The sequence below is a fragment of the Pelodiscus sinensis genome, chromosome 11, assembly GCF_052426305.1.
Source record: "Pelodiscus sinensis isolate ZL-2025 chromosome 11, ASM5242630v1, whole genome shotgun sequence".
NCBI lineage: Eukaryota > Metazoa > Chordata > Testudines > Trionychidae > Pelodiscus > Pelodiscus sinensis.
The window spans coordinates 8,533,265-8,556,290 of NC_143062.1; the positions used below are offsets into that span (position 1 = coordinate 8,533,265).

General features: G+C 49.2%; 1 protein-coding gene across 4 annotated transcripts in view; it reads right to left on the minus strand.

Moving 5' to 3' along the window:
- The window catches only part of RAD54L2 (RAD54 like 2), a 95,674-nt gene that overhangs the window by 14,303 nt on the left and 58,345 nt on the right, over window positions 1-23,026 (minus strand). For all 4 annotated transcript variants that reach the window (XM_075939462.2, XM_075939463.2, XM_075939464.2 and 1 more), the window contains 11 exons: window positions 12,069-12,267; window positions 10,314-10,453; window positions 9,158-9,292; window positions 8,591-8,823; window positions 7,770-7,952; window positions 7,328-7,461; window positions 4,898-5,094; window positions 3,619-3,961; window positions 2,586-2,763; window positions 1,559-1,810; window positions 258-376 (listed from right to left, as the gene is read on the minus strand). In XM_075939462.2, the coding sequence (XP_075795577.2) occupies window positions 258-376; window positions 1,559-1,810; window positions 2,586-2,763; window positions 3,619-3,961; window positions 4,898-5,094; window positions 7,328-7,461; window positions 7,770-7,952; window positions 8,591-8,823; window positions 9,158-9,292; window positions 10,314-10,453; window positions 12,069-12,267 (2,113 nt within the window). The remainder of the gene's footprint in view (window positions 1-257; window positions 377-1,558; window positions 1,811-2,585; window positions 2,764-3,618; window positions 3,962-4,897; window positions 5,095-7,327; window positions 7,462-7,769; window positions 7,953-8,590; window positions 8,824-9,157; window positions 9,293-10,313; window positions 10,454-12,068; window positions 12,268-23,026) is intronic.

A 23,026-nucleotide genomic window follows, 5' to 3' on the forward strand; every position in this document is an offset into this window, starting at 1 on the left:
AGAAGTGCAGAACTTGTCCCCCCCCTTGCTAGCACTCAGAGAGTGATTCAAGGGGGCACCCCCTTGTCACTGACACCTCTGGGGAGAAAAAGGCTACAAAAATCAATGGACAGCAGAACAATGGGAACGACCAACCAACACTGCACAGCGACAGGCAGCTGTCATGGGGGATCACCGTCGGTCTCATCCTCCCCCGTCTAACCGCCAAACGCAGCCCCGCCCTGGCCCGAGGAGCAGCCATCGAGACTTCCTCTTACCTGAAGACCAGGATCTTGTCTCCCTGCTGCACGCTTTCCTCGATCAGGTGGAAGAGTAGCACCATCTTGGGCGAGTTCTCCAGAACACCCGTCTGGTAATCGCACAGGATGTCCTTGGCCTACCCAGAGACCAGAGACTCGGTTACAGGGGCAGGTACCCAGGCATAACAACATGTGCTTTCCAAAATGCAATAAGCCCAAGGTAGCCCTAAGGAGTCACGTCTCCACAAACCCCTCCAAGTTCCAGACACCCCCAGCCACTTGTTGAGAATAACCGGCCATCAGCCTGTCATTTAAGTCGGGGGACTGTTCGCTCGACAGTCACAACTGCTGGGGTGACTAACAAGCAACAGCTTTCCCCCAAGTACCCTTGTAGGCCCACCAAGTCAAGGACTCGCATCTGGAAGTGTGCAGGAAACCAGTCCAGCGGCTGGAGAGCTAGTATAAAAGGTGAAGCTGGCTGATGCATTCTGCCCACTGCAGCTTCCAAGGCAGCCCCTTACGGAGCACGTTACAACTCTGTCTCAAGGTGACAAGAATCATTTAGTGCAGCACAGTCCGGAAGTGAGACACGTCCAGGCGGGCCCAGAGAGAAGGGATGGTTTTGACCACTGCTGACTCCCGACAGAGGATCCAGGGTGTTTCAAACTCCAGATTTCTTGGGCAATAGGTAGACAAAGACTCTTCAGTCCAGGAACAGGAATCACTTCCATGGGGGGAGGGATAGCTCAGTGGTTTGTGTATTGGCCTGCTAAGCCCAAGGTTGTGAGTTCAATCCCTGTGGAGGCCATTTAGGGATTTGTGGCAAAAGTTTGTAAGGGATGGTACTTGGTCCTGCTGTGAAGGCAGGGGACTGGACTTGATGACCTTCAAGGTCCCTTCCAGTACTAGGAGAATTAATTTATTCTGCCATAGCCTCAAGATGCCCACTAGCATCAGCACTGCCTTATTCCACGCACGCTTCTGCCATCTCACCCCCGTGCAAGTCCTGACCACAGCCATGCTGGTGAGAAGACAGACACTGCTCCATCCGGGCCTGATCCAAGCCAGGAGTAAAGTACAGCACCAGCTTTACCGGAGCCTCATAATTCCCACGAGCAGCCTTTTACACACACTGGCCAAGACAAAGCTTCAGAGCAGAGATCCCTCGTAACAGGTGAGAAAGCACCAGAACTAGAAGCAAGATCCCAGCTACACAGGGTTTTTTATGCCAATTCTCAAATCGACACACAGTGCACTGCCCCCAACAACAGGGTCCAAAGAAAGCTCTGGGCTAGGAGTCTCATGGCGCTGGTACTCACCCACTCGTATGTCACGACTTGATTTGCTCTCTCCTGAAAGGGGTTGAAGCCAATGCCCTGAATGAACTTGCTGTTGGTAGCTTCTCCCATGGGTGAGGCCAAAGCACCACTCTCTGTTTTGACTTTCATTCCCGGCGGCTGACAGCGAGAGTTTGTTCCAGCTGTGCCCAGGTCGTCCACATCCAGGTCCTGCTCATTCGCCAGATTCTCTTTCTGCAGCGCCTCATACAGCACATCTGGGTGGTTCCAGATCTTCGAGGTGAGGAAAAGGGAAAAGGTGTCACCGCATTAGCACAAACCCACCCGAGGAGCTTGGGAACAAGGAACATCTCTCGCACAGGCATATGCTAATTCCCGGCAGGGATATCGTTAATCCAATGACTCCCCTCCAAATTCATTTGAAAGAGCCACAAATTAAACTAGTCTCTCAGCATTAGAATGTTTAATGCCAGGGACTCTGGCTGCATATTTTCAAGTCCCCTGTAGTAGATCAGCATGGAAACTTTGCCTGCTACAAAAGTTAGGAGGATTCCAGTCAACAAGCAAAAATGAAACTGTGATTCTGTCTTAGCACAAGGTACAAACTGTTCCGATCAAGACATGTTACCAGGTTTAATGATCTAAAGCTCCTCTGTCTGGTGACTGATGAATGAAGACCCACAAACACACACACACATATGCATATGTGAAGAATGCTGTTTGCACTCTGAGAAATGAAGGATTTTCTTGCAGTTAAAGGCTGGGCCTTGGATCATCCTAGTGCAGTTCCTGGCTCTGGCACAGGCTTCTTTACAAATCTGGGCAGGTCAATTTAACTGTTTATGACTCAGTTTCCCATCTTTAACATGGGAATAGTGATACCCCGAGGACACTAGATTACACCATGCACAGGAACATGCACACTACTGCTTAAGATGCGCTCAGGTATCTTGTCTGTATCTACATCCCACCTCTTGCCAACACGATGTCAGACCCCTGCCCTTTCCCTGTTTGCTGCAGGAAGAGTGACCCTCTTGCCAAAACCTACCTTACAACAGACGCAGAAAGCCTTAAGCGGGTTCAGCCCCAGCCAGCCACTGTTGCCTGCATCCCGGAACCGGTTCATGAACTCTGTGTAAAGAGCCCGCTGGATTTTGGATAGGCGCACCAGGATAACATGCTCTTCTTTGTAGGGAAGCTGAGCCTTGAGTACATTATGGCCTCGCCTGCAGAGGCAATCAGGAAACGACGAGAGAAAGATTGTTCAGGGTTAGTGTCTCTGTAGAGCCCTGCAAATACACAGATATCCGCGCCATAGCCGCAGGCGGATGCTGATAGGCACGCCATAGCCGCAGGCGGATGCGGATAGGCACGCCATAGCCGCAGGCGGATGCGGATAGGCCGCAGCTCATTTTTGCAGACAGGGACGTGGATGGGGATGCAAATTTTGTATCTAGAACCGTGCAGATTTGCAGATACCTACTGATATAAAGCGGGTATCTGCAGCCACAGACGTCAGTGTGGATATCCACAGCTCATTTTTGCAGATACAAATTTTGTATCCGCACAGGGCTCTAGCCATCAGGGTAAGATTTTGGATGATGGCAAAGAGAAGGCACTCCAGTCACGAGAGTTTCTAATGTAGGACACATTACAACTGAAGCCAAATAAGTACAGTAAACTCTTAGCAAACAGCAAATGTTAGAACACCCCAGGACAATGGTAAGATGCATTGCTGAAGGTGTAGCTAACCATGGTGCTAAATCAGGATGGACAAATTTGCAACTGAAATGCTGCACTAGAAATTAAGACGTCAGGTGTCTATTTCTGTCTTTGGCAAGGGATCCTACAGGCCACATCACTTGCCCTTTCTGTGCCTCTGGGTCCTCATCTGTAAAATGGGGAGGATTTCTGCCTCCCCTCTCCTGTAAGGGTACCCCAGGCTGTAAAATGCTTTCAGCTCCTTGGATGGAGCTGTAACGAATACACTGTAACAGACACACTGCTCAATCCACGTGGCTAACTGTGACGAAGGAGCTGGCGGTGCGGACCACACTGCGGCACCCTTGACGGGGACTCACCTCTGAACAAAGCCCTCCAGCAGACTATGCAGGACGTGGCTGCGGTACCTCATGAGACGGACATCCTGAGGCGTGCTGTCAATACACTGCCCATTCAGGATGGGGCGCTCGAACATGTTGCTGAACTCCTGCCGGGTGCCCAGGAAGTCAGGCCGAACAAAGTCTACCATGCACCAGTACTCAATGAGGTTGTTCTGGAGCGGGTAGCCCGTCAGCACCACCCGCCGCCTGGAGCGGATGTTCTTCAGGGCCTGGGATGTGCTGGCATGGCAGTTCTTAATCCGGTGTCCCTCATCACAGATAACTACATCCGGGCCAGGGCGGGATAAAGCCTTCTCGATCCCTGCAGGAAAGGAACACGGAGTTACATGGTCAGCTGGTGGCCCTGCTTCACAGGGCAGCTTGCTCAACAGAACAAAAAATGAGCAATTACGAAAGTCGAAACCAAGCTCTGGTTTGCAGTGTCGCGTCGGTTCCTGGATACGAGAGAGACAAGGTGGGAGTGGTAATATCTTGTACTGGGCAAACTTCTACTGGGCAGAGAGATGACCGTGGGAGCTTACACCCAGCTCTTCTGCAGGAGACTAGAGATCAGGACAGAGACCTGAAGGAGAGCTCTGTGGTGGCTCGAAAGCATGTCTCTCTCACCCACAGGAGCTGGTCCAATAAAAGATAGGACCTCCCCGCATCTTGGCTCTCTAACTTTTGCCCAGAAACCAAGATGGCTCTAGCAATTGGAAACCGGCTCTTGAGCCACCAGCTCCAATCTGGCCTGGGTTGGTAGAGACCCGAGTCATCTGAGGTTCATTTCATGGGAGTTGGGAGTCTGCCTAGTCCCTAGTGGTCCTTTCACTAGCTCAGCACACAGGTTGCCTCCTTTATTTGCGGCCTCAGCAGGGAGCTCGAGGACTGAGTGAATACCGACACCTTTCTAATTCCAAGACCAATCTTCCAGAACAGGGTTGTTTCACAGCAGTGATGCTGATAGGTGGGGACCACTCTGCACCTGCTCTGTGTAAAAACTGGAGGACTTCAGCTGGTAGCCAAGTCTCTCCTGCACCTTTTGCTAGCCCGACGTTCATTTAGAATCTGCACACATGTAAGCTGACAGCAAATCCAGTCCTGGGGTTAATGGTAACCACCTCTGACATCGGTGCGTATGTGCAAAGCAGCTGTTCTCAGCTGCCCAGTCACCATTTGCTCATTGAGCCAGCTGGCATTAGTAGAGTCTCCCGGCTGCAAGACAGGCAAGTATTTCCCAGGAAGTCTCCCCGCCCACCTTTCAGAAGCTCCTGCTGCCGGTCCTCCTCATCCAAGTCGATAATGACAGGGCCAGCTTGTTTCTTTGTTTTCTTTTTCCTGCCACTGGCAAAGGACTTCTTCAGCGAGAGGAGACGGTACATCTCATAGCCCATCAGCAGCACCCCACCGTCTGTCACCCAGTCAGTCACCACTTTCGCTCGGGCAGCCGTCGTCCTAGACAAACAAATGCACAAGCCATGAGACCTCTTCCTTGGGCACACAGGGACCTGCGGAAAGGGTTCCTGCTAAGGGACAGGGCCTGCTCTCCAACTCAAAAGGCTTGCTGGCATGAGCTCAGACCAGCGGACACGTGCACTGACCCCTTTCCCATGAAGCTCTGGGAGAGGATTCCAGCGTACGGAGGGCAACGTGGCCGAGAAAGGGGAACCCTTAGAGGTCAGGAGGTGCTGAGTGAAGTTTGCTGTGTTGAACCCTAAATCATATTTCACAGGACAATGGACTCCTCTTCTGTGAAGTGTTAGGGACGAGACCTCTCCAAAGGGCGCTGGTGTGTGTGGCTGTCCTACTCGCCCACTGACAGCACATACCTAGCCAGCAATCCGAGAGGTAGCAGAATTATTTCCTTTCCCTCCCAGCAGCATGAAGGACAAGCTCAGATCAGAGGCTGGCCGCCTCCAGCTTTCCCACACACCAGAGCACTGTAACCCCCATTCAATATAAGATACACCCAAGAGGCTCCAACGAAAGTCAAATGAATAGGACGGATGGTCCTCTCACGAGGGGAGGGCTTCAGGGAGCAAGCGTGTTCGAGTGCCCGGAGAGTGATATAAATTCCACCAGACGGTGTGCAACAAAAGGACTGTGCAGCGCTGCAGCTGCCAAGAATACACTCTGCATACAGTGTCAAGGACTGCACTCTGCCTAGGGATGCTAACTCGTCTAGAAACCCGCAGGCACAGCAAAACTGCGTAAAAGTTCAAAGGAGGAATCAGAGAGGAACGTGACAATTCCCAGAAAAGCCAACACTAAGTGTGCAATCGCGCATAAGGGCCGAGGAATCACGTGACTTCCTAAGCAAGCAATCGTGCATAACGGCCGAGGAATCATATGACTGGCTTCTAAAGGGTGGAGGAAGCAATGCAGGCCCCCCACTGACCAATGCGCACCCAGCATCAGATCGGGAGTTTGAGGAGTTTTCCCATATGGTGGTAAGTTGATAACCTTGAACATAGGAATGGCCATACGGGGTCAGACCAAAGGTCCATCCGGCCCTTTGGCCACAGTGGCCAATGCCAGGTGCCCCAGAAGGAGTGAATCAAACAGGTAATGATCCAGCGATCTCTCCCTGCCATCCATCTCCATTCTCTGACAAACAGAGTCTGGGGACACCGTTCCTTACCCATCCTGGCTAATAGCCATTGATGGACTTAACCTCCATGAATTTATCTAGTTCTCCTTTACACCCTGTTATAGTCCTAGCCTTCGCAGCCTCCTCAGGCAAGGAGTTCCACAGATTGACTATGCACTGTGTGAAGAAGAACTTCCTTTTATTTGTTTTAAACCTGCTGCCCATTAGTTTTATTTGGTGGCCCCTAGTTCTTATATTACGGGAACAAGTAAAATAACTTTTCCTTATTCACTTTCTCCACACCACTCATGATTTTATATACTTCTATCATATCCCCCCTCAGTCTCCTCTTTTCCAAGCTGAAAAGTCCCAGTCTCTTTAATCTCTCCTCATATGGGACCCGTTCCAAACCCCTCATCATTTTAGTTGTCCTTCTCTGAACCTTTTCTAATGCCAGTATATCTTTTTTGAGACGAGGAAACCACATCTGTACGGAGTATTCCAGATGTAGGTGTACCATAGATTTATATAAGGGCAATAAGATATTCTCCGTCTTATTCTCTATCCCTTTTTTAATGATTCCTAACATCCTGTTTGCTTTTTTGAGTGCCGCTGCACCCTGCATGGGCGTCTTCAGAGAACTATCCATGATGACTCGAAGATCTCTTTCCTGATTAGCTGCAGCTAAATTAGCCCCCATCATATTATATGTGTAGTTGGGGTTATTTTTCCCAATGTACGTTACTTTACATTTATCCACATTAAATTTCATTTGCCATTTTGTTGCCCAATCACTTAGTTTGGGGAGATCTTTTTGAAGCTCTTCACAGTCTGCTTTGGTCTTAACTACCTTGGCAGAGAAGGGCATAAAAAAGGGGTAAGAGAAATCTAACCCCTCACAAAAAGATGCACATTTTCCATGTACTGAAATCCTCCCACAAGGGCATATTCTGCATCTGTGCAGAGGGAGAGAAAGTAAAAGGGCAGAGCATGGAATGAGATCAGCTGATCAGCCTGCGGACGTGCGACAGACATGCGGATCCTACAGCTGCCCGAGAAGCAGACTAGTTGCTCCGAGGGGGAACCCATGGCACCTACTTGTGTTCATCATTCAGGATATGGACTTTGAAGAAGCGTGGCTGAATTTCTTTCGGGTTATAGTCAGCAGGAAGCGTTTCGGGCGCGGGGAGCCACATGTTGAATTCTGCTAGCCAGTTCTGGAGCGTGTTCACCTGTGAGGGGAAAAAATGCACCCCAAGGACTGAGTATGTATTCTTCAGATATCCAAATTCAGTCCCTAGCACTGAGAATGCAAAGCTAAACAGGCCACGGAATCACATGCAGCTGGCCGCAGCTAGAATGAACCATGATGCACCATCTCAAAGAGGGGAGGAACGAAAGCAGGCGAATGGCAGCGAGGTTATGGGAGGGCTTTTGCTAGAGTACAAGGTACCAATCCTCCCCCCCCTTATAGCTATAAAAAAAAAAAAAAAAAGACAGCCACACTGGTGGGCCTGACAGCTTCATACAAGCTACTCACAGGGACAATGGCAAGGACAGTCTTTGCCTCTGTGTGCCGGAAAAGCACGTCCAAGAAAGAGATGACCTGGATGGTCTTGCCCAGCCCCATGCTATGGGCCAAGATGCACCCAAACCCGCTGCTGCTTTTAAACCTCTCCAGGGACTCCACCAGGTTATCGTACAGGAAGCGGATTCCGCCGATCTAGAGAAAACAGTGGAAGAGTTGCCAAAGAAGTGGTGGAAAACAACAAAACGGGGAAGACATCAACACTGCAAGAGTTTATAAGGTATATGGGGAAATGAGAGATCTATTGCGGTCTTTTCAGCCACAAGGACTTAATTACTTTGTTAAAATATTGCTCATCCAAGCAAGAGGCGGAGGAAAAAAATCTCTATCAATATCATGCCAACTGTCGTCATGCCTAGTTTGCAAAACTTTCCAGGATATCGTTCGGGAATCTCACCATTCTACACACTTGACACTTGAAGGGATGTGATTCAGGCAGCGCAATTATACACACGACAATATTCTTCTCTCTACGTATTCTGACATGGCAACAGCACAGGCTCGAAGACTGACGTGCCAGGATCTGCTCATCATGTAACAACAGCCAACGACCTATGAAGCTAGGGGCCTCGTTTAATGTCTCTCCCCCATTTAACTCTGCACCAGCCACTGCCACTAAGCCTGACCACAATCTTCAGGGTGGCAGCTCTGCCAATATCATCGCTATGACAAACCACCAGCCCCCGTGAGGCCCCAGCGTGGATTCCAGCTCCTGGGACAAGGGAGGGGTATTACTACAGCCCCTGCGTGTTCTGGCCCCAGAACTCCTGTACCTGGTGAGGCTTCACTGCCCGGGCAAGCTGCGGAGCCAGGAAAATGTCCTCTTCATTTGGTGGATGGTTGATGTTGACAATGACCTGCCCCAGAGGATCCAGCTGATTTAAGGCGTCATTCACATGAGAGCCGCTGCTCTCTTCCGTGCCATCGTCCTCCCCCTCGTTGGCAGAGTCGCTGCTCTCCACAATCTGGAGGGCCTCATCCTCTCCTGAACTCAGTTCGATCACTTCTGTCAAACAGCCAGAGGTGGAAGGGGTGTCAGCTGTCCGCCAGGCTTGCAAACAGGAGTCCCCTTCTCAATACAGGACTCAAAAACCCATTGCAAATGCAGAGTTGAACATTCAGATACAGTTGGTAGCCAGTGCTTGGCGAGGGCAGCTTCGCCTCACGTGGGAAAGGTTAAGTAAGGGCAATTTGGGAGTGGGATTACTGGAATTGGCACAGCAATTTTATACAGACTGCCTTTAGATGCGTACAATCTGGAGACAGACATGGCTTTGTGGATAAATGGGACCATTTGGGAGAGACACAGGGAGGTGAGAGAAGTTGGCTGTGAGCCTTACCATCTTTAATGCCATGCAGTATTCCTTTTGCGTCATCTTCACTGCCACTGCTGGTGCTATCCAAGCAGATCACTTCCTCAGCTAGGACCTGAGGAGGAAGCTGAGTGGCATCCGCTGTTCTTAAAACTATTTCCTCTACACAAAAACAGTAAACAAGAGTAAGAAACACTACTAATCAGCAGGAAAGAGGCAACACTGTTTGGAATCAAGTCAACATGCTCTTCTGCACTCGCTGTAGCTAGTCTCAGCGGGGTCGCTGTTCAGTCTGTAACTTTGAGAGCACCGAGTTGACCCGTGGCACCTTAGAGACTCACAAAAATATAGATCGTAGCATGAGCTGTCGTGGGCAAAACCCACTTCCGCAGATGAGCTCAACTAATTAGTCCTAGGATGCTCCATAATCGACTCTTGCTGTTTTACCTACGGTTAAGTCTCAACTTAGTGGGTATTTCACTTCCCTTTTCCCCACCTCAATGGCCTTGATGATTCTCTCTAAACACGCTGCACTCACTGTTGGGTAGCTCCCTGTTACAAGCCACGTCTGGAGTATATTCTTCACTGAGTCTCTGAAGCCCAGAGCGTCCCAAAGGCTGAGAAACCCAAGGTCATCTTTTAACCACGCTGGGCCACACAAGGGGGAAAAACTCCCTTTCTTACTTGATGCTACATCCTGCAGAGAAAGTACAAGTGCTCAGGGCTGAAAGAGGCCACCTTTTCCCAGAACTGCGATCTTGTGGTCCAGGATTTAAGCTTTCCCTTTGGGCAAATAACTCTCAAGTCTTTACATTTGTCAAGAACATTTTAAAAGTATGACTAGAGTGTAACCAACACAGTGTGGTCTCCAGGTATCTGCAGACAGTCTGGAAAATAGCTCAGAGATATGAACAGCCTCCTTCATTCCAAAGGGCAGTGCTAACTCTGAACACTAATTATACTTGTTTATTAAATGCACTGTCCATTATTTCACTGCCGGTCAACACAAAGGCCAGAAGAGCAATGGCCCCACTGTGAAGACTTGCCCCACCTAAGCAGAATGACGTTTGGGTGGGACGTCTCAAAAGGCAGATGCGTGTGGGGCATGGGAGAGTACAACTTTCTTCTCTTCTTTAGCGCCGACCCTCAAAACTTGCATCAGTGAATGCCCCTCGCTGATTACCTGGAAGGAACTCTAGCGGTACAGTGGGGATGGCCACCGGATAGTCCTTTCGCTGCTGCTCCAGCCGTTTCCTCCTCTCCAACTCTTCTAGCTGGGCCGCTTTTGTCACAGCCTCGAGCTGGTCCTCCCGCAGCAGCTTTCTGAGCACAGGGGCAAACACAAGCCACGTTATTACATCACACCCAGACACAGACTCTCCTAAACAACATGGAGCAAAGTGCTGGCTGGATGGAAAAGGTGAGGGGACAAGGGTGTGTCTATGCTGACATGCCTGGGAACAATTCACTGGAAAGGATCTTGCTGCGAGCAGCAGAGAGGATGTACGTTATTTGTTTCTATGGTATTAGAGTCTACAGCCAGCCCGCAATGACACACCATCAGGCAAAAGGAAATGTGTTAGATGACAAAGCATCAGTCCACACAAAAGCCTTTAACAGAACAAGGAAACCAATACTTTCCAGTCACTGCCCTGTTCTCCTGGTCTTTCTGGGCACCATGACTTCACATGCCTTCCAAATCTTACATAGTAGGGATGTGAATGGGTAACCACTTAACTGGTACCCGGTAAGCATCACTTAGTCAGGTACCTGAGTACCCGCCCCTCCCGCAGTTTGCCGTTAGCAGAGGGTTGCTCCAGCCTCACTGGAGTCAGGAGCCAGCTCAGCTGTCCCCCCCCACATACTCAGAAGGGCCAGAAGCTGAAGCCGGCTGCCCAGCATGAGGTGGGGGAGGCAGGAGCCACCTCTCCCCCCCCATGCATGCGGCTGCTGACTCCTAAGGTTTACGCAATTAATGGGGACTGTACATCCTTATTACATACACCGCTTTACAGGCAATCCCACGAGTTTGGAAAGAGTCCGTTTTTCCCTTTCAGATTAACGTGAAAGGTGTTGGATTTGCTGCTCTGGAGACAATTCCTCTCTCCAGAAAATGGGCCATCTGCTCAGTGGCAGTCAAAGGCTTTGCCACCCTGCCTTGCCAATTCACCCTCGCCCTCAAATGTAAGACCCTCCTCCTCTAGGAGTAAGGCGCTATCTTGGTATGCAGGACCCAACGAGCCATCGTGCCTTTGGGTAAGGCTGCCAAAGAGGCTACCAATTGCCATGTGAACCAGATCTAGGCCCCCAATTCTTTTCACAAAAGGGGCATCAAACTACCATCAGCTGGTACAAGGCTCCATACTCCATTAGGACTCTCCTGAGCCATCTGGTTCCCTGTAAATAAATGTTAATGAAAACTTCTAGCAGCCCTACATCCTGCCTGTGATAGCAGGGACCCTTAAAAACAAACAAACCCCATACCTCTTAAATTGCTACAGTGTAAAAAGAAGGAGAAATGGCAACTTTATAGTCCCTGGCTAGGACCTGGGCTTTCTTGCAAACAAACAACTACAGGAGCGCAGGAAAAGGGTTTATTTCAGGCTACGGACAGTATCAGCAGCTCTTGTAGCTCACAGACACACCTGAACCCATGATATTGACTAGAACGTAAGGGTGGAACTGAGGGTCAACTTTTATACTTAGAGATCAATTGTTTTGCTGATTTCCTGTATTTGCCGCTGCCCAGCTGAGCGCATTGCTCTTCTGAGATCCCCAGTGGTTCACGTGCCTCCACGCCTCCCCCACTTTGGTTTTCAGAACAGAAATTGCCTACTTTGCTGGTGGCCAAAGTCTAGCAGCAATTCACATTCAAACCAAGAGACCCCACGTTTCCCTAGTAAGACCGCGGGACCCTTCCCATCTCTCTGATGCCCACCTTATGTTCCTCCTCATGTGAGAAGGTTTCTGAGCCCTCTTCTTTTTGGTGTCCTCAGAGGCCAGGCTCTTATGCTGGTTCTGTAAGCGTCGCTCTGCCCGCTCACTCTGAGATGAGGTAGTTGAAGTAGAGCGTTGCCAGTCTCCATCCTCGCCGTGCTGAACACGGTCGCTGTTGAACACATCTTCCGGACGCTGGTCTGAAACGACAGGGCGACAGCACGCTGCAAACTACCGTCCCACACTGCCAGCCCCACTCTGAGCTGAAAGATCCACCGGAATCATTCATCCCTCTCCGGGGTCATACTTGCATATGTCTTTGAGGGTCAAACCTGTCAATTGACATCTCCCTGCCGCTCCGGGGGCCCGCCTGAGACGCTATGGAGGGCAGCGTTAGGGTTCTAGGGCCAGGGAAAGCGGCCACACCATTACAAACAGACACACGAGAGGAAAAAATTGTAGGGTCCTCCCATGAAAATGAAGTGAACAGTCTCACTCACATCCAGTGTTTTCTGGCCTGAGATCTTTTAGGGGCCAGAATTAGGAGTGATTGGGAGAGGCACTCTTAACTCCTAACTCTCTCTCCTCTGTCTGGAGTGGTTTGAGCAGAGGAAGGCTTCCCGTTGATACTGCATGAGGGCAACCTACAAGTCTAGATGCAGCTAAAAGTCAACGTGCATAGGACAGGGATGTAAAAAGTTAACCAGTAGGGGCTGGAGCAAGTTCCCGCATGCCTCAGGCAGGGGCCATGCAGGGCCCACCCAGAGCAGCCCCTCTCCCTGGAGGACCTGGCCGCCCCCACCCCAGACTATACACTGACTCTCCAGGAGTAAGCTGCAGAGCCCACAGCGAAGTCTCTCCGGGAGCCAAGCCGATAGCCACCCGGACCCGACCCCAAAGAGGCTTTGCTGCCAGCTCTGCAGTATAAATCTTAGTTAGGTTTTATACAGCAGAGCCCCTACTGCATGTAACCGCTAGGAAATGTGAGCCGTTACACGGTTACAATTTTAAAGGCATTTTTACATCCCTAGTGTAGGCTACATGGTAGGAAGGGCTATAAGGGCATAAGAGCAGCCACACTGGGTCAGACCCAGGGTCTACCTAGCCCAGCATCCTTCCAACAGTGCCCGGTGTGATGTTTCAGAGGAAATGAGCAGCACAGGGCAATTATCAGGTGATCCATCCCATCACCCGGTCCCCCCATCAGGCCGAGGCTGAGCGTCACCCAGAGCATGGAGCTGCGTCCCTGACCAACTGGGCTTAATTTATCAAATTCTTTTTTGAACCCCATTATACTTGTGGCCTTCAGCGCATCCTCCGGCAGGGACATTCCAACAAGCTTCATAAAAGGGAGCCACCATTCCACAAAACCTGCTGCCCAATATTAACAGCAGAGAGAGAGAGAGAGAGAGAGAGAACTTGCATCCCATCTCAGTGTCAACTCTGCTCGTCCTACACAAGAGTTAAAGGAGGACAGTGACTGGGCACAGGCTGCCTTTGAAACAGACAAGGACGGGGAAAGGCTGGGCGCAGCAAGGAAGAGGAAAAGGTCCACCCACAAGCAATGTGTTCAGTGGCCCCAGAATCTTAGGACAGCCGAGTCCCCCGTCATGCACACAGCTGCCACTAGAGGCTGCCATATTAACACGCCATTCACATTAGTTTCACCACTGATTTCTCCCCCTCCAAGTGGGTGTCCCAAGAACAGCATCTTGCTAGATGAGATGGTTAACAGCACTGCAAGCTCAGCTCGGCAGAGATTCATTCAGTGGAGATCTCCCAGAACTACTGGCATATGCCCCCAGTCTAAACACAAACTAAAGCAGGACTTCTGAACGCAACACATCTTGAGTCACAGCCAGAACGGGGACTCAGAATGGGCCATTTTCTACGCACAACTGAATCACTATGCCTTGTCTATGCTAGAAGAACGGTTATCAGTAATAAGTGCCACCAAAGGCACAGCTGAGCTTGTGCTGAACACGGAACCTGGTTTGCTACAAATGTAGACATGGACAAATTGATCTCCGTGTTAGGAAGCTGGCAGGTTTTCTAGCATCAGCATGGATTTACAATCCGCTGCTACCACAGGCCTCCTTAAACACACAGGCACATGCAGCAGGCGTCCTGCTCATTTGCAGGGCGAAATTACTGCTCAGAAAAGACTCCGGTTTCCTGGATTCCCCAGATAAGAGCTCTGCCATTTGCACTAAAAATGTCATTGGGTCACATTACTCCCAATTCTTTGTCACTGCCGTGTCTTGGCTCACAATTATATAACTAGATCAAACGATTGGATAAAATAGGGCAGAGGAAAGCAGCAACTGCAGCAACGTGACCACATTCTACAGGATGAGTCATTAAACAAGTAACTTTCCCAGAGCCAACACGCCATTGGTTTTCCCTGCTGCCATCCCACCCTGAGTCCCTGGGCACAATAAGAGAGGAATATGAAGTCCGTTCCTTCTGCAACCTGGTGATTTACTGATGCAGCACCCGGCTGTCCCTTTGCACTGACTTTTCTCCAGCAGAGCTCAGAAAAGGGTCCTGGCAGGCAAACCTGGCAAGTAACACAATCCAGAGTTGACCCAGCAGAAGGCTGCAGCTGCCTCCAGTCCATGTTTCCCTATCTGTCTTTCCGTCTCTGTGCATATTTACTTTTCCTTCCTCTTTGGTATTGGCTCCAAACCTATTTAACACATGTTTAAGTGTAGGTGAGAGACAGCAGTGCCAAAAATTAAAAACCAAACCCTCTTACCTGAGCGCGGATAGGGAATACAACCCTGATCAAACGGTTTGTCCCTGTTCGAACACAACATGACTGAGCAAGCTAGAACCTTCCTCAATCTAAGAGTTACACGATTGTTTGCCCTGCATAGACAATTCTAACATGAGGACTTCAGAATGGCGACATGCACGCTATATTCCCATTGCCACAATAATGTCTTGCCCACAATAGGGGCGCCACGAAAAATCTCACCGGTTCAGCTGAAGTGGTGTCAGAACCAGTGGGAGCCATGGTGGAGCAATGTTCCCACGGCTGGGTGTGTTTTAGGGATGTAAAATTCCATGTAGTTAGTTAACTGGTGGGCACCATGGGGCTGAAGCAGTCCACGACTGCTGCAGGGGGAGGGGGCTGCTTCAGCCCCCCGCTCACCTCCCCGTGAACCAGAACCGGTAAGCATCACCTGGTCAGGGTTAACCATTCCCATCCCTAGTGCATTTTACCACAGTGTTTAGTAAAGCTGCTTGGGCAGGCTTCGCACACGTTTAAAGCACGAGAAGATACCAGGCCTCGTCCAGGCGACACCTCCGAGAGGATCTCGCAGCCGAGCTGACATTAGACCCCGTGGGGTTTAGTTTTATTAGATTCCCTACAGCAGATGCCGACCACCAGTCCCGCCTTGGTAGCACTTTGCTTGTTGTGGCAGAGGGTGTGAGGGAACGTCCCAGTAGCAGTCTGCCTCTCCACCTTCGACTGACCTGCTAATCCGACAGGGCTACAGTGAGCAGCTTTTTCCACACTGTAACAATTTGTCAACCACGTTTGCACATCCACAGCTGCCTAACCATGCTTACGCAGTCAGTGCCCCGGGGGAAAGTCTGGGCATGTATCCCATACTGCCTCAGCCATGTGCACTGCACACTGGCTAGCCCTATCCACCAGCGGCGCTGGAAGAAGGCCCACCAGCCAAACTGGCTGCGTTTGCATAGTCCAGGGACGTAACTACCCAACAGTGTTACAACCCAGGCACAGGACGACGGTCATGCGCTGGCCAGGATGAACCAGGTTTAGCTTCAACAGCCATGTATCCAATGTGCTGTGTGTTGCCACAAACCGTATTTGGAGCCAAGTACACCGTAAACCAGTGGTCCCCAACCTTTACGGGCTCCCGGGCGCCCGGGGGCAGGGCCACACACGCGCCGGGCGCCCGGGGGCGGGGCCACACTCACACCGGGCGCCCGGGGGCGGGGCCGCGCGTCCTGGGGCACGCCAGGGCCGGGGCCGCCCGAGCCCCTTGTGCCGTGGGCCCGGGGCTGGCGCCGCCGCCCGAGCTGCGTGCCTGGGGCCGGCACCGGCGCCGCACGCCCGCATGTGCCCCGGGGCTGGGGCCGCCCGAGCGCCGCGCACCAGGCGCCGGTGAGTGTCGCGTGCCTGGGGCCGGCGCCTCCAGTGCGCCGGGGGCGGGGCCAGCCCGGGTTGTCGGCGGGCGCCTACAAATGCCATGGCGCCCGCGGGCACCGCGTTGGGGACCACTGCCGTAAACCCTTTAGGACAAGGACCATCATTTTGTTGTGTGTTTGTATGGCACCTGGCACAAAGAGCTCCCATTTCGTGACTAGGCATCCTGAGTGCCATCACCTCCATTAACAAAAATTATAAACTATGTGACCAACTGTCCAGGTAAAGGCCAGTGTGGACAGAGAACAGCCTGTCTACACTAACAAGCGAGTCAAGGGACCTGGTTACAACATGGCTCCAGTTTAGGAGGCAGACAGGGCCTTGACCCTGTTCTGTACTTGGGCCTTGAATACGCCCTGCACTACAGATCAAAATGGTTCTTGAACCCTCAGCAGACAATTGCGTTGTAACTTACATTGGTTGTGTCAATCCGCCCAAACAAGTGCAGTCTCCACTACAGAACTGTGCTAGTGCAACGTTTATCCTTGCAAATAAACTGGCAGAAGGGGCCGTGATGCAAAGCAGCCACAGCAGACATGACCACGTTCGGCGAGCAGAGGGTAGCACATCCATACACAGCCCCTGCAACCACTGTTGAAAGCCGTAGGAATTGTTTCAAATATCCCACAAAGTGCAGCTCAACTACCAGCACCAGCATCATATTTTCTATGCTTCAGTTTGGCGGATTTTTTTCAAATAATTTAGATAAAAATAAATATGCTTTAAAATACACATTTTCTATCTATGTAAATGTTCACAGTTGTGCAATGACAGCCTTTAAGCGTTTATTTTCATTTATTTGACTATTCAGAGTTGTGGAAAACGATGGTGGGGGACACCAGAGAATGTTTTAAAGAGAGAAGAGGTTGATATTCAAAAAGCGAAAACTTTGTAAACTGTTCAAACACAAATTGTCAACCTCAGATGTCAAAACATACAAAATAAATATCCTGAAATCAGACTCTAATAAAAGTTCTCAAACAGAATTGTTCATTCTTTGCCCATCATCAAATTCCTATAATTATTGCTGGAGATATTTTGCATGGAGAAAGGACATAGTGACACTAGGGTTAACTGATATTTACTAATAAAAATCTAATTTTTCCAACCTATCTGTGGTGCACGAAATACATTCCACACAGTTCTGTCTTGCACACAGGAGCAGAACCTACACCAGATACTTGCAGATTCATCTGCTTCTTCTGCAATCACTGCCAGACTGCAGATGGGCCTGGAGACCACTCAAGGGGGTCCCACTTTATTCTTTTCCTGGGCATGTTTAGTTTTGACAAAAGACAACCCAGAGGGACCTGACAAAAGTCTTCAATATATTTAGGAGCATGATAAGGAAGGGATGATGCTCAATTGTGCTCCATGTTCACTGAAGGAAGGACAGGTAGTCATGGGGTTTATCTGCAGGAGGAGAGATTTTGGCTAGATACTAGGGAAAGCTTGATCAAGACAGTTAAACACTGGGGTGGGCTTCAAGGGAGGCCTCACCACTGGAGGTTCTTTGGTTCTGCCTCAGCACAAGAGGCTGGATTCGATGACTTCTCGAGGCGCCTTTAGCAATGCATTTCCATTATTCCATGGTCAGCCCTGGTTCTCTGTGCCCCACCCCAAATTAATCTACCTCTCAATAGAGAAGGAAAGAAAACGGTCTTCACCAGCTCTCAGGATCCAGTCTTTGAAAACCTCGGCAGTTTTTATCAGGCCAGCTAATTAGAGAGCAAAAAGTCATTGTTCTCCTTTTAACATAATCAGCCTCAGTCCTTCAAGCAACTCAGCAGCTTTAGGCCCCTCCCCCCGAGCAGCCTAACAAAGAGCTAATTATGTAACCATTACATAAGCTGACACACCCACCCACCCCAGTACACACACAACCAATCTTTCCTGGTCAAAGCTAGCAGGATCCCGGGGGGGGGGGGGGGGGGGGGGGGGGAAGAGCAAGGGGGAATACACCACAAATCTCTCCCTCCCTCTTGAATAGATTGTCATACTGAACAGACAGCCAACTCTACAAGTATCCATCACGGTTAGCCCCTTTGTCTACATCGCTGCATGCTCAGCTTCCTCTTTTTCCTCTCACTCACCTTCCCCTCGCTGTCTTGCCTTTTAGGCTTTTTCAGGGACTCCGCTCTCTTCTGGTCGGTCTGTTTCTCCTCTCCTCTGTTCCCACTCACGCCTACCTTGTGGGGACTGAGCAGAGGGGCTGCAGACCACCACTGTCAATGCCAGTCCCCTGGAAGAGTTTGCTAAAGAGCCAAGTGAGGCATCTCCCCGGCCTACAGGAGAAGCCCAATGCAGTGCAGTCCAGAGCAAAGTCTTTGTGGCAGAGGTGCCACTTGCAGAGACTACTGCTCGCAGCATCCAATGCTTCATCTTAACCTGGGTTAGCCACATGACAGGCTGACAGGAAAGAGGAGGGCAACTGCCAGCTGCGTCGATTAGCTGTGGGACTCAAGCTCAGGGGCAAACTGCAAACGTGGCTCTCAGCTGGGCGAAGAAGTCAGTCACCGCTGGCTGGGGACCCTCACCTCTGATCCCTCGCAACGCAGACAGCAGAGCACTCTCTCCTAGCGGCGCTCATTGACGAAAAACAAACACTGCATGAAAAGCAATTATTAGCGGGAACATAAGCTAATTCCCACTCACTCTCACGCCTCAGATTTGCACACAGTGTAGGTTGCAATTGCTGGTCACTTGCAATGAGTCATGGAGAGGCACAAAATGAATCATCCAGTCTGTATCTGCTCAAGCCCTGGAGCTTTCTGTCTGATGCTTGGCCTGTCACACAGCACACACATCAACTCCCCTCTCCTCATTAGCACTGCTTGACTTCTCTAGGAGTTAACACCAGGTCTCTCTTTTGTACTTGTCACAGAAACTAGAGGCAGAGCATGTCATACGAGTGTAACAAACAGCTCCGCTTGCAGTTCGAGTAACACATTCTTCATTTAGCTAGATGTTTATAAAGTGATCGCTCACTAGTGTAAAGGCAGCGTGCTCAAGGCCTGCAGAGAGGGAATAAGGGAGCCAGCTTTGTATAAAAGCACTCCCATCTGGTCCCGGGATTGGAGGGAGGATATGGTAATAGGTGCTGAAGAAAGTCCTAATGAACTCCTTAGAACATGGTTATAACAGTGGAAATAAAGAAAAGTGAAAATCTTGAAGGGAAAGGAGGACAGGGATCTCCAAATTCCTTCTGGGAGCGGAGGAATCCACAGCCAGTGGAAGTTTAAAAAAATTAAAAATCCTCTTTTTCTGAGTTTTTCAGAGTGCATCAGTTGCAGATGAAGTGTGCTATGTAAGAAAACGTATTTCCTGGCCTGAAAAAACCATTCACAAGTAAAAAGAACAAATCAAAACAGGAGGGGCGGGGGGGGGGAAGAGTCAGAAAGAGGCAACAGAACACGAGGAGGGAATGAAAAGGGCCAGAGTGCTCCCAGGCAAACTGGAATGCCAAAAGGCCAACTTTGGTGACAGACAATATATCTTCTTACCCTGGGATTATGCAAGCAGAACCAGGCCCCAGATATCCAAAAGCTCTTGTTCCGGCCAGGCCTCACTGCTGCACACTCTAAAGAGACCCAAGTTACATAAACACTAAAGAGCACTTATATAAGCTTTTGTATGAGACACACTTGCAAGCATCAACACCCCAGCTGGAGATGAAAGGCAGGTAGCTGTTCCAGCCAAGTCCAACCTATGCAGAACTACATCCATCCCATAACAGCCTCCTTCTGAGGGTAGGGCTAGACAACAGCACTCCCAACACACACGGTTTGAAATGTATGTCCTTATTCAAATAATATCCTCTTTCTAATCTATGCCAAGAACTATAGTCTAACACAGTGTTTCTCAACCTTGTTTTATAAAGTACTCCCTTTAAAAAAAAAAAAAAAAAAAAGTACGGCCAGTACCTACAGTTTTCAGACACACAACATTTTTTTTTCTACCATTGCAACACATTTGTTTAAACAACTTAATCGTAGCTGGGCAGGCAATGAAATTTTTGGGTGTAAAAAGTACAAAAATAATAAAGCGCTGTAAAACGTAAAATAAAAATTCAGTTTTCTCCAAATTTCAGTTGTGTTGACGTTCCCCCCAGACTTCTCTGGGGTAACGCTAAGGGTACCCGTACCACTGGTTGAGAAACACTGGTCTAACAGAGCCCAGGACTGACAGCTGGGAACCGGCTTTCTATTTTCACTTCTGCCACAAATCCCCCCAAATAGGAATGTTGTAAACCTCAGTTAAATAGTCACATTGTGCTTTGAAATCCTCAGAGGAAAGGAGCAGAGAAATGCAGTGTCATTACCCAACATTCCTATTCTCAAATCTAGAATGTATCCACTTTTTCAACCAGTCCCCCCAAAATATTAAATGCTGCCTCCCTCAGATATATTTCTCTTTCACTCTCCACCCACCCCGAAAATCAGGAACTGACCTCCATTATTCAGTAAAAGTGACAAGGAGTCCTGTGGCACCTTGTAGACTAACAGATTTATCAGAGCATAAGCTTTTGTGGGCAAAGACCCACTTCATCAGATGCAAAATGGGTCTTTGCACACGAAAGCTTGTGCTCCAATAAATCTGCCACTGGACTCCTCGTCGCTTTTGCAGATTCAGACTAATACAGCTACCCCTCTGATACTATTATCCAGTAGTAGCCCATCTGTGATTCACTCACATTCGTCCTTCCCACCCAATTTAGTTAGACAAAACTAACGTCTGTATGACTTCAATGCTACTACGTCAGGAAATGTTTCCGTCCCCAGAGCTGGGACTTTTCAGCACGCTGCTTCTTCAGTCAGGGGAGATAGGAAGGCACTGAAACGTCACTTTTTGGTAAGCCCTGTTAACCAGTATCCTAGGAACCCAGGGTTTTGTTTTTTCAACTAGACTGCCAAAAATTAGGCACCAAAATAAAAGAGGCCTGATTTTAGCCAGAGCACCTCCTGACTTCAGAGGAAGTTCAGAACCTCTCAAAATAAGGTCATTTACTATTTTCATTTAAGAGATTAAATATAGATGTAGGCACCCGAGTTGAAAATTTCAGCCCCAGAAACATGCCCCAGTTTATCGTATGTCCTGCAAGATGGGTCTGTCTTGAGACTCCCATTATTGTGGGAGAGCCATGTAATTTACAGGGGCTTGGAAAACAGAATGAGTAGAGAAGGTGGGGGAGCAGGCATGTTGCATTATGCAATGATTACATAAGGATTAGTTTACTGTAGGAGGTTGGGAGTCATAGTATTAGCTTTATACTAGGATAGCCTCAGGGTAATGAGCGATAATAAAGAGGGGATTATTGCTGCCACACGCTTCCAAGGCCACCAAAACAGCAACTACAGCAAACAGAACTTTATGATCATCCTTACTTGCAGCCCTCTCCACAGCATCATTCGGGGCTTATTTAGAAAAAAGGGGATTTGATCTTGATCAGTGTTTAAAGACCATTAGACTAGGTTTCCTTCCTTTAACATCATTTTTTACTGGAAAAATGGATATGGTACTTGGACTAAAAAAACCCAACTCCTATAGGCCTTAATTCATTTGCCACTTTCTGCTTCAGTCCATTAAGTAATCTCAGGGGAATTCTTAAGGACATTGTTTGATGACAAAGACTTCACTTGAAGAAAGATGCAAGTGCAAGAGTGAGAGTCACTTTGTCACAGATGCTCCTTAGCATTTTTCCTGGTTTGTGTGTCCAGAAGAAGAACAGAAAACACTTTGAAAAGCAGAGTAAGATGGGTATGAAACATCATAGCCGGAAGAACTATTTGTTTCCAGGTTTATTCCTAAAATACTGGTGCTGCTCAGCATACTCCCAGCCGGGAGCACTGAACCAACCTGACACAGAACACAAAAGGGCTGCAAAAGTGTCCAGTGATCCCAAGAATCACATCAATCAAAGCCTGAAGAAGCAGCCGTGATGTCAAGGAGAGACACCATCTCAGACAACATAGAAGATAGAAACAATCAGTCTTGGAAAGAAAACAGTTTTCCCACAACAAGCAATGGCTCTGCACTGGGTTCACTGAAGAAAGAGAGATGACAAAGCCCCACAATCACAGAGAAGGGGTTTTGTGGTTTGTTTGGTTTTTTCATTATCCCCGTATTAGGGAAATGACTGATATACTGAGCTGAAACAGGGTACAGCCAGTGTATAGTAACACCACAAAATTTCACCACAGGAAAAATCTGGAAAATGTCCAGATCCAAAAATATGTTGCAAAATACAATGATAGCAACACAAATGCTGGGTGTACAGAACATAAATGGCTGAACTCTCTCTAAAAGGCAGTACAGTGAACTAGACTAATCAACAGCCATTTAAGAGAGAAGAGACGAGGAGAGAAAGCACCAACTTGTGCAGAAATAGACAGGAGTCAGGCTATCCGGGTGCCATTCCTAGCTCTGCCACTGACTCAGCATGCGACCTTGTGCAAGTTACCACACCTCTGTGCTTCAGCTCCCTCCCCCCCATTAAAAGGCAGTAAGAGAGATTCCTTACCTCACAGGGGTACTGTCAAGGCACTTGGAGAATCTGACATGGAAAGTGACTATAAAATGTAATGTTCTGATGTGGATTATTTTTAGTAAGTACACAATGTTAAATCTCGGGTGGGGGTTCCTCCGTGCCAATGCAATACAAATTAAAAAAAGGGAAATTATTCTAAATTAATGTTGCAAAGCATCCTAGAATTTTATCCTCCTCTCTCCCAATTCAATCCCCTCCCGCTCCCACACACATACACAGGCTGAAAGAT